The sequence below is a fragment of the Papaver somniferum genome, chromosome 11 (genome assembly GCF_003573695.1).
Source record: "Papaver somniferum cultivar HN1 chromosome 11, ASM357369v1, whole genome shotgun sequence".
In the NCBI taxonomy this organism is placed as follows: domain Eukaryota; kingdom Viridiplantae; phylum Streptophyta; class Magnoliopsida; order Ranunculales; family Papaveraceae; genus Papaver; species Papaver somniferum.
In genome coordinates this window covers 59798489-59810656 of record NC_039368.1, presented here as the reverse complement: position 1 = coordinate 59810656, position 12168 = coordinate 59798489, and the positions used below count along the sequence as shown (strand labels likewise).

Below are 12168 nucleotides of genomic sequence, written 5' to 3'. Positions count from 1 at the left end.
TGGTGATGATATTACTGTGTTCTATTAATAACAAATTAAGAAAGACAATGGAAAAAAAAGGGAAAAGATAAAAAGAGGGGAAAAAAAGCGAAAAAGTAAAAGTGATGGTTAAAACAAGTTGGTACATATTCTTTCTTCTTTTTTTCTTTTTGGTTTCTTTCTTTTTCTACTACAATTCTACATGACCTTTGAGCTGTAAAAACTTTAGCTTTTCTCCCCTTCTGCCTGCAATGAATTGATGTTGATGTTGATGTTTTGTAATTAGTAGTATTAGACATTAGATTTTCTTTCAGCTTCTTTTCCCTTTATTCATGTGAAAATGGGGAAGAAGCCAAAGGATACAACTTACAAGAGGGGCTTTTACTACTACTAACCCATATCCTCCATCCATCCAAGAAGCTTTTTTCTGTGGGGATCACACCTCAAAGTAGTCTCATCTCAAATGAGGTTCATGTGTCTCTCTCTGTATGTATTGCATTTTGTATTGTGGTAAGTAGTATTGTATTTGAATCTCCATACCATTACAATGGCTACGTCACGGACATGACAATCGGCCCTGATGATGAAGTCTTTCTTCTCTACATTCCTACTTATGTTATTTGGGGTAAAACTAAAATGTATCTCCTGTCCTCTGTTTGAATCTAACAAGTCTTCATTGATTTCGGTTCTCTGAAAATTTGAATAGTATAAGTTATACCATTAAGACATGCAACAGAAAAGAACAACTACCCAAACAATGTAAAATTTAACAAGTCCAAAGGATTTGAAGTAAACTTACCTAGTGAAACCAGTCCCGCTGTTGCTGGACGGCCAACCCGCCCCAATCCCGGACTTACATTTCTATAGCTCCTTGCCCCGAAGAGAACCTGAAATGAATTCAATGTACTTTTAAATACAGACTTCCTTCCTTATTACCAAGTCAGTTTCAATTATATGCTGATGATACAAAACAGGTAACTTGAGACTGAAGACAACTTGTTTAATAATAATAATATTCACTAGTAATCTGCAGTAATAATTATACCTGGGCATTGGGAAGAAACATGATTTAAAGGATGCCATATCCAGAGTAGAAGTTGGGGGAAACAACGATGATGCTAATACGTTACTATGGATACTAGATGGAGATGATAATGATGAAGAGAATGCAGAGGAAGCAGCAATGCTCCTCTCAGCCTCTGCTGTATCGGTGGAGAAGAAAGAAGAAGAATCCCCACCAGACGCAAATGGACTGTCGGGAAGATTGTGCTCCGAGCTGCTGCACTCATTCAAAATTTCTAATTTAGAAGGTTGAAAATCCAAAAGCTAGAGGAGGTCAACCAGATCTAAGGGGGGGAGGTCTATAATTGGTAATGCATCATAAATGAGCTACCATACTTCTCTATCCAAAAGCATTTACTAGGTCCAAGTAAAAGTTGGATTAACATCTCTTAATTCTTACCCTTCATGGACTTCGGTTTCCCCATTGGGTTTCTCCTCAATGATATTGTCAACAAAAACGAGTTCTTCTTTCTTAGCATCCATATTTACTGCCAGCTGCTGAGAATGCTGATCCCCTCCGAGCTGATCAGAACCAGGGGAAGTGGCTGCAGCAGGGCTTCCACAATTTTCTATAAAAAGATATAATTCCCAAGTGAGATAATATGTACCTTCAGCAATTGGTTTACCAATTGAAAATAATAAGAACTAAAAAAATATTAACTGAAAATAATTAGTGTAATTTGTGATACCTTCACAGGACTCGGAACTCCTGGGAGAGGACATTGAATTGATCAGAGTTTGATTGAGGAAGGCATGAGAGTGAGTTGGAGAAGGAATTGGAACAGCTCCCATGGATAAATTTCTATGGTGGTGGTGTTTCTTGATGTCTAGAAGTTGCAAGCCCATCAATCTGCGACTTTGCATATCTATTGCTTGTTGAAGCTCTGCCTGTTCCTCCAATTTTCTTCTCAATAACAAATCCTGGTTGCTGTACAACATCCTTCCTCCACCTGCAAAATTAAGTTGGATAATTGAGAAATCAAAACACTGTACGATTTCCTACATTATTCATAATTAGATCCCAATTCTTAACCATTAGAACATTTTCAATCAAAATTACAAAAAATGAACTGATTAGCATACCAAGTTGTTGCAAGTCGTAAGGATCTCTGGAGTCTAAACCGGTGGGGGTAGTACAAGATGAATATTCTCCTCTTTCGCCTTGGTTTTGTTGCTTCCTGTTAATTACAGATGAAGAACTAAATATCAGAATGTCTATAGAAACTGGAGCTGTAGAGATGTCTATCTAAAAATTTGTCTAGAGAAAAAGTCCACATACTTATCAGGGACTTTCCCCTTTTCCTTGTAAGGCTTGACGAGAACGCGAGCATCACATACAAAATGTGGGTTTCCTTTTGCCAGGATCAGTTTCACAGTTTCTGGGTACACAAATGTGACAAACCCGAACATTCTCTTCTGCTGATAAGGAATCCTCACATCTTGCACTGGCCCGTAAATGCTTCAACAAACAAAAGAAAATAAATCAGTGTTACAAGAACATCAAATTTTCAGAGAGTTGGTTTGAATTTGAACTTGAGAAGTAGCTCAATGTGAATTGAAGTCTTGAACTTCACTCTTTCATATACTAGTGAAAAAGGGAACTTCAAGTAATCAAAAGAAAAACATAATAGTACATAGTATTAATTTTCTTTCTTTTTTTAATTCCCGAGTATGGTAATTGAGAGAACAACCTGAAGTAATTGGAAACATCTTCTTCTCTAAAAGTGCTATCAGCAGGGAAAGTCAAGTAGATTTGCCTAGAACCTGGGTTAATCATTCCACCTCCTGAGCTCGAGAATTCGCTCCTTTCCATTCGATTCCTTCCGAATTTCATGTCTTCTCCTAAAAGCAATGCTGCAGCAGCCGCTCTAAAACAAAAAAAAACTAAAGATTAACACAAAAACTGGAAATAACCACCCCAAAGTCTTCAAAATAGTTGAATTAACTTAAAATTACCTCTGGTTATCATTCTGTTGCTGTTGCAACAAGAAATTCATGCACTTCCCAGCCACTGAAGTGTAAGGTAAAGAACTAGTACCCAATAGCTGAGAAGCAGTGTTCAATCTCATCTGCTGCTGTTGTTGTTGCTGCTGAGCAGCTTTGGATCTGAGTAACTCTTGGCACTGTTCCATGAAATCAATTTTTGAAGGAGAACCCACCATGGATGGCGAATCAGGAGAATCACCATGGAGGAACCGACAGGTTGTTCCATTCTTACAGTAACCTCTGTTGTAGTAGAGACATGGTTTCCATCCAAAACCAGAACCCAAAGGGTCAGAACCCAAACAGATATCAGTAACAGAACAACTTCTTCTGTGACTACCATTACTCATAGCAGCAGCAGCAGAATTATTAGCAGTGTTTCCCCAATTGGCAGCATAATTAGGGAACAGCATACCGTCAGAATTACTACTTGGACTGGAAACTTGCTCAAGTGATGGGTAGAAGAAATCATTGTTGTTCTTTTCATTCAGGAAAGATAACTGCTCTTGAAGTTGGAAATCATCAATTAGGTCTGCGTTAGAGCCCAAATTCATGTTACTGTTGCTAAACCCATTCATTGCAGCAGCATATGAAAGAGACGAAGAAGAATTGGGACTGATGAGAAAATCATCAGAGTTCTGAAAATCAGAGTAAGATGAAGGAACAGAAGACCCCCACGAACTAGGGTTTGGTAAACTAAGGTTACTAAGCATTCTTGAAGTCGCAATACTAGTTGAAGAAGTAGTATTATTATTAGTTGAAATAGGTATAGTATTACTCGTAGTTGTAGTAGCAGTTGAAGAATTCGAAGACGAAAACGAAGAAGAATTCTGTCTGGAAAGTGAATTAGGGTTTGAAGAAGAGAAAAACGGAGAAGGAGAAGAAGGTGTTGAAGGTGTAGAACAAGTGTTTGATGAAATACCTAACTCGGTTCTTGCTTTGATTATAAGTGAATGAAGTAACGATTCAGGACCAAAAGCAAGTCTAATCATCTCCTTTTCACCGTGATCTTTGATTAACAACAAACCCATGATTTTCGAAGCATTCTCAGGATCTAGGGTTTGTATTCTTGAGAAAACTATCCTTGTTGCTTCATAAGCATCCATGGCTGAAAAACCAAAATAAAAAAAAAAACACCAAAAACCAAAGTTTATGAATCAATATTTAGAAGGAACGAACTCAGTTATTATCATCACTCATCAAAACACACACGAGTGACTGCTGATGTTATTGCTGTGAGTGAGTGCGTGCAAACACACACACTGAGCCCTTTCCTTGACTGAGTGTGTGCGAGTTTTGGGGTTCTTTCTCTCTATTTGTAAGTCTGAGTTTAATCTTTTCTAGGGCTTCTTTCTAATTATATAGATTTTTATATTTCTCCTTTTTTTTTTTTTTTTTTTTTTTTTTTTTGTACTACCTCCTCCTTTCTCTCTCTGTCTGTGTTTGTATCTTACTTAGATATGTCTTCCATCTATCTCTCTTACCTAACCCACATTTCAGCAGTACTTACTAACTACTGCTCCTCCCCCTGCTGCAAATCTGAGACTACTGGTAAAACTGAATCAGAAAGAAAGTGAAAGGAGATAGGGAGAGCTGAAAGAGAGGAAAATTTTGGGCAGAGGGAGTAAAAATGGAGAGAAATTCAAAGTTTAAAGAGAAAGTAAATTTTCTTTGCTTTTTAATTTTTTTTGGTTGAAAATAGGAATTGGAAAGGGAGAGTGAAGGATTTTTGTTTCTGTCTGTGATGGGTGTGTGTGTTAATAATAAAACCTTAAAAAGTTAAAATAAAGTTAGTGATGTTTTTCATTTTTCTTCTCTATAATTCTCTTTTAATTAAATAAGAAAAAAAAAATGATTATGATAACCAAATAAAGTAAAGGGTGATCATACGCCCGCCCCCTTTGATCCCTATGGCTACACAACAAAATTCAAAATGCTATACTTGCCGCAATCAGGAAAATATTTTTTGTTTCCTGCGTGTTACTCTAACATTTTGGTAAATATCGTCCACAAGGGTAATGTTTTTCCTCTCTTTGGTTTGATATTTTGGTGAAGCTGGATAAAATTGCAGTAATGGTCTTTGATTATCTATTTTTAAGTATACTCATTTCTCTTCAAATGATTGCAAACGTATACTAGGAAATTCAAACTGTTTTGGCACTAGAATGCTTTTATGAGCGTGCAAATAGTTGTATCCACAATTCCTTAGATTGCTTTTTGAATTTAAATGTGTGGCATTTCATTACTACTTGTGCCATGGTTTGGTTATGCTACCATTCAGCTTCAAGCATGAGAATTTACATGAAAATTAGATATTCCCATACAACACAAGTATTCTTCAATTTAATTTAAACTATGTCATCTTCTAGTTAACGGAAACTCAGTTGCTGGTATATCCCCATCTTACCAGTTGGAAAGTACTCATAAAATTGTATTATATATAAACAACAAAAATTAATGTAAAGCATGAACAAAATATTTGGTGAAACATATAAGAAATCGTAAGAGCCTATCTTAATCAGAAACAAAATATAGGGAAGATATCAATATCACTTGCTAAAAAAGGTGCATATAATTGGGTGTCCTGTTGGAGCTGGGCAATGGGTTCTAGTGTAGGGTGAAAGAGAAGAAAAGCAGTGTAAAATTCGAGTTACTGCCATTACTAAAAGAGGAGAAATATCTTTGCAAAAGAGAGAAATTAAAATACCTGTGTTAGTTTGCATCTCTTTTTCAAGTACTGTTACAACTTACAACTATACGGACTAACTAATAAAAAGGTGTGAGTCAGCCAGGAACCAGCTTAATTAGCTGACTTCTCTCTCTTATCTACTCCCAAATCTGAATACTACTCTATTATTATATGATTATATCTGAAACTCTTCTTTTTAAGTGACTACTTTTATTCTAATCAACAGTTATTTTTAAGTGTTTTTTTCTTTCTTTTGATGATCAAATCAAACAAACAAAACATGAAAGCTACAGAGAGAGAGAAGAGTACCGTGGGTATGCGTTAAGTGTTATTGTCCGTGGCTGTGTCTGTGGTGCGTGCGTGGATCCAGATCTGATGCAGTGATGCTCCTCTCTAAAATATACTGCACGTTCCCTCTCTTACCAACCTGCTTCCTTCCTCCTCTTTTCCGTTTTTCTTCTTTATTTTCTCGGAAAGTTTCATCTTTTTTAAACAAAAATATATATGCACTGCTGCACCAGAAATTGGCTAAAATTCGAAGAACTTTGTCTCAAATCCTAGGTGATCAAACCCGATGTAGAAAGAACAGACCCAATATCGTGTCGGAACTACGCATATGTGCATAACGGCTTTACAGGCCTCTAGTATTAAGCTAAGTCCTACCGTGTTCTAATCTACCATCTAGATTGCTAGCTAGAATACCTAAGTTTTAAGGTCACTCCAACCTAGCATCCAGCGCATGGAACAATGAAAAGTAGATGTGCAAAATGAAACAAGAATTAGGTTTTGCTGAATGGAACAACGCAATCATCTCGGCCGTCGGATCGAAAAATAAATCAATCTACGCTGAACCAAACAATGAAAAATTGATTTTCTCTACGCTGAACCATTCAGCGAAACTATCTCGCTACTAGATAGAATGCGAGATATATCTGGAAAGAGAAGTAGTGTTAAAGAATATGCAACGCTTTTTGTGTAGTCTAGCAGCCAAATCTAGCCCATAAGACTTAGTCTTTGGGATGTCAATGAGTTCGGATCTTCCCAGGTATCATTGGACACAGATTCGGGCTTTACTTATAAAAGTCGTGTCTGGTTTCTAACAGTTCCGGGTCTGTTCTTAAATTTGTGGACCTAGAACGGTACTTGTTCAAAGTTCTGGGTACCTGTTAGGTTTGAAAAACTACCAACTTTTATTTTAGAATCTTGATATCCTCTTCTTTTTTGCTTGATTCTAAATTACTTTTAAACAAATTATTAATAATTTCATATTAATGTTTTAAATAAATAAAAAGAAAGAGAAAATATAAAGAAAATGGAAAATGAGAAAAAATCAAAGTCAAAACTAGACAAATCGTTTTAATTTTGCGAAGGTTGTGTTTGATAACAGAGAAAGGAAACAATTCCATGGAAAGTGTATTCCATGGGATCAGTTTCCTTGGGGAGGCAAGGAAATACTTTTCTTGGAATTCGATGGAATTAAAGCTTAAAACATACTTTAGACCACGCTTACTCTACAATTCCATGGAGATAGATTTTTGATCAAATAATGGAAAACATATTGTTTCCATGGAAAGATCGCTAATTCCATGGCATTAACTCCCGTCAAACACGTCCAAAAAGAATTAATAAAATAACGAAATAAACAGGTACCTGATTAGACTCGGGAAGATGTCGGGTCCAAATAAGGTATACCTATCAGGTATCTAAATGGCTAATGGGTCCAATTTTAAGACCCTAGCCGGTTCTGTGTAATTGGGTACCCATAGACAACCCTAACCATCCTACAATTAACCAAATCAGTTAGAGCAATCACCATGTATGGGCCCTAAATATCCACTTTGTGAGGATGAGGAACAAGGTAGCTGTAATGCCCCGATTTCGGCAGTGGTTTGCCGATTGGAATATGAGTAATGGTTTGTCCTTTCCTAACATCGAGGTCTTTTCAGCACAATTGGTTCCAGAGTTGGCAGAAAAACTCTGCAGTTAAGTGTGCTCGGGATGGAGCAATCCAGGGATGGGTGACCTTTCCGGGAAGTTGTTGTTGGATGACCGCAGTGATGCCTGTTGAAAACCCAACACTGCTGGATAACCGCAGTGGCTAAGTGGGGACAATATCGGTGGAAGGATGGGTCATTACAAATGGTATCAGAGCCGACGACGGTTCACCTACCGAGGATGGGAAGGTACGCTGGACGAGATTTTCTCCAGGTGCTTGTCTCATGAGGGGCAAGGAACGTCATAGATCTGGGCTTGAATATATTCAGGAGCCGAGAACGGCTCCAATTTAAGGTGGCGGTATTGTACTACCCCGTTTTCGATAGTGGTTTGCCGATTGGTATATGAATAATGATTTGTCTTTTCCTAACACTGAGACATTTTCAGCAAAATTGGTTCCAGAGTTGGCAGAAAAATCTGCACTTAAGCGTGCTCGGGCGGGAGCAATCCAGGAATGGGTGACATTTTTGGGAACTTGTTGCTGGATGACCGCAACGACGGCCATTGAAAACCCCACACTGCTAGATAATCGCAGTGGCTAAGTGGGGACAGTATCGATGGAAGGATGGGTCATTACAATTGAAAGAAATAACTTCAAGGAGACTCGTTAACATATAATTAGGGCGTATCTGAGCATCCAAACTCTAAATGAAAATATACGTTGTTTGATCCAGCGGCCGTGATAGTTTATGTTTGTAACTCTAAATAGTAGGAAGAAAGATAGTTTCAGTCATACCATAGTGCTCGCTCTTAGGTATGAATGAAGTTCAATAAATTTGACAGGTCATGAGAAAATAACTAAATGGTCATCGCCCCGTGTGACATGTTTGTTTATGTTAATCTAGTTTCGTAATAGTAGGTTCATGTAGACGATTTTTTTTTTCGGGCAAGCCTTTAATCTCCAAGAGAGCAAGATTGAAAGTTTCAATGATATGTGGCGTCATCAGTCAAAGAACTGGGATAATTACTCCTTACTCTTGGGGGCACATTGTTGTTAAAAAAAAAATCTTAATGATTGGAATTATTGAGTATAGTCCCACGCCATCTAAGTTCCCCGAGTTTCCGCATTTAATAAGCCTTGGGTCACGCTATCTTTGCAGGCCGGTATTTAGGATTAGTTAGGCTACGAATTTTTATATGGCACCGATATATGTCATTCGTGATGATCCGCTTAATTAAAATTCCATATGTTATATCCAAGAGAGGTTGTATGTGAGGAGGTTATAAATTTTTATATGGCATCGATGTATGTCATTCGTGATGATCTTTATATCTATTTGTCATGCTTAATTAAAGTTTCATGTGTTATATCCAAGAGATGCTGCATGTAAGGAGGTGTGTTGAGAATAAGTTCACATAGCATGGGATTTTGAGTTTTTGGAGTTCATAAGTGTTGGGAAACCCTACTTTTGTAACTAGTTTTCAAGGTTAGTAAAGCGTAAGGCTGCACACCGCATGATACAAACCGGTTGTCCTCAAAACTGAGTACTTGTACCTACTCGCAGCCGGTTTTGATTTGTTGTATGAGTATCTATACTGGGACGATTTGGACGGTTCCACCTATGGCAATTATTATATAATTTAAATTCATAATATTATAATCTTATCTGGCATAAGTATAGTAAAAAAATACTAACAATATGAACAAAATCTATTCAAATTTGAATCCTCTATCGACTGGTACGCTAGGTGGGGAATGGTCTTGGAACCGATATATGTACCCCTTAATCTAACGGTTCTGATTTTCAATCTTGTTACTTGGGCCGTTGATCTCAGTTCCAGTCTGGTATTCCGGCTTTGGCCCGGTCTTTTGCAGTCATAGTCAAGCCCATGAAGTTCTTTAGAGACTACTTTCTTTATTTAACCAAACTCACATATTTAACCAAACTCACATATGGAACAGGCTGAAAACTATTTGGAAAAAGACGAACTGGAAATGCACTCAGAATATCTGCACTACCATATTCTCCCGTGTTGGCGGATATGGAAGCGTTGTATAATCATAAACTCTTTATCTATAGCATGGCTAGTATCCTAATACTCTATATCAGTACTAATAGTCATGGCTAATTTCTCATGTGAGATTTATTGTTTGTTTCTGGATCTTCGCGTGTATCTCGTCTTCATCCTCAAATTAATCTGACCAACGAGTCCATTTCAAAATACTTTTTCACACCACATTCTCATATTTATTTGCAACATTTTCAGTGTCACTTTTGTCATGATAAATAATTACAATATATTTGGTTGTCTGATTTAGTTACGTAATACTTCTTTAACTATCCAACCTTCTTTTGTAGATCTAGTAGCAACATTAGTTATTGCAATATGTGTTGTAATCTTAATTATTGTGATTGGAAATGAGAGGGTACGTGAAACACCGTCAACTTTTTTGTTTATGAACCTGTATGGATAAACCTTATACGACCAATACATTTAGATCGTAATATCCCAAGACTAATCTTGACAAGATCCTTATTCCTGATCGTAAATACAAGGATAGCTTTGGATGATATAATCAAGATATAAATCCATAAGGTCATCCTAGTATGATCTCGTCAAACTTCAAAATACGAATTCAGCAATACAACGTCTTATATGATGTATATTTCAAGATTTGAATTCACAATAACGAATCTTGTAAGTTCTTTACTGCTATGAGAGAAATATATACATTAATTAACTTACTACTCGTGATATTTCAATTATGTGATAAACAACATAATATGTGAAGGATGAATACACGAGGGTACCGAGTACACCATTAATTTTTTGGTAGTAACCTATATCAAATACACGTTATATAATATTTTTGACCTAATAGAGATTTAAGATTACTTCATCAAGGTGTTCTTCAGTATCATCCAGATTTCAAACATAGAATAGATTAAAGGGATCGATCCAAAATATTATTAACGTATATGTGTAATTATTTTAATTATAAATAACAACTATAATGTGGTTAGTAAAGTACTGGCACGACATGGAGGATTTTGTTAACAAGGAAAACTGCTTGATAGGAAAACCCTGGAACCTAGTCGAATTCTAAATACATTCAAAATTAAGATGTTACGCAAGTGCCTACCCGCAACCTCGTGTAATTAATATCGAATAAACTACCCCTAGTTACTCATTTTCCTCAGTATCCCTGCGCCTACAACCAATCTGGCCTATAGATGTGAATCACCTACAAAATCCACTGCCAAATATTGCTTTACCTCCCAAAAACTTCTGCAATCCAACTCTTTTAAGACGTTTTACAAACGACAAGGAATCCTATTATTTGCTAACCACTCAAATCCAATCACAAATACTAAAGATATTTAAATGGTTAATTTAAAATCACAGATATTCTATTTAGATCTAAGATACCAATAACAACAAGATATAATCAAATATGAAACTCTCTGATAAAGATCAATCAAGATTACGAAACCCGAAATAACCAATCTTAGTTCTACAAGTTAATTTTGTAAAACAAACAACTTTTCGAACTTACAAGCTTTACGCTTATCAAAGATAAACTACTTATTTATCCCAGAAAATCAAGCAAAGTAGATAATAATGTCAAGATCAGAAACACAAAAGAGCTTCAAGTCTTCAATTTTCTTTATCTTCAATAGTAACAACATGTGATTCCACTAATGATTTGTCTCATAGAACATAGTTTGTTAACGTTAAAAAATTAATAGTTCTATCAACGGTTTCGGAATCACTTAAATTTATGATGGTTAAATCTTCAAAGTATTGAGTGGCCTTATATCAGATTTATCTAAAAGAAAACTATGATGTTAGTTCTACTAAAAGAAATAAACACGAAAACTAAAAAGTGGGATTCTTAGTTTCCCACCAACGGTATCCTAGAGCTTCTAGATCCCAAACAAGTTTTATAATAAGTTAATTGTGTTTTTGGCTGAACGAACCACATTATCATTTATATCATTCTACCTACTGAGACAATGTCGTGTGACTTAATAATATGATGAAGTTTCAAATAAAAAAAAATTGAGGTCAAGCTATTACTTAATCAATCTCGAAATATACATTTAAGCGCTGGGAGTTCTAAAGAACATATAGCACAATACATCGAGCATAATTTATTATTCAATAAATCGTAATTGCGAAATAAGTTCCTTGTTCAAGTTACATTCATGTTTACGAAACGGTTTGGTCAGTACACGAACTTTGAATTTATTGATAATTACTTGATGGATAAAATCTCTTATTAACTCGTATACACTAACTGATTTCATCAGTTCGCGAACTGGTTGATTCTGTGATGTTCCTGGACACTCTTAAGTACAAAAAACTGTTCGGCCAGTGCTTCGAACTGGTTGATTTTAAGAGTTTCTTGGACACTTTTTGTAACTCACTTACATGAACGGCTTTCTATAATTCGCAAACTTGCAGTTATGAGAAGTTCCCGAACTTCGAGATGACAATTAGTTTGTAAATTATTT

General features: G+C 36.2%; 1 protein-coding gene across 3 annotated transcripts; it reads right to left on the bottom strand.

Annotated features, from left to right (window-relative positions):
• On the bottom strand, positions 1 to 4349 carry LOC113320195 (zinc finger CCCH domain-containing protein 53-like). Of its 3 annotated transcripts, none has more exons than XM_026568133.1 (9): positions 2998 to 4349; positions 2733 to 2909; positions 2321 to 2500; positions 2125 to 2219; positions 1731 to 1991; positions 1442 to 1610; positions 1025 to 1255; positions 779 to 866; positions 1 to 669 (listed from the first exon to the last, which is right to left on the bottom strand). In XM_026568133.1, the coding sequence occupies exons 1-8, from the start codon at positions 4128 to 4130 to the stop codon at positions 833 to 835; spliced, it is 2280 nt and encodes a 759-aa protein (XP_026423918.1). In that variant the 5' UTR covers positions 4131 to 4349; the 3' UTR covers positions 1 to 669; positions 779 to 832. The 3 variants fall into 3 exon arrangements, with proteins under 3 accessions (XP_026423918.1, XP_026423917.1, XP_026423919.1); XM_026568132.1 differs by having other exon boundaries at positions 1025 to 1258; positions 2998 to 4348; XM_026568134.1 differs by lacking the exon at positions 1025 to 1255.
• Positions 4350 to 12168: the final 7819 nt, after the last annotated feature.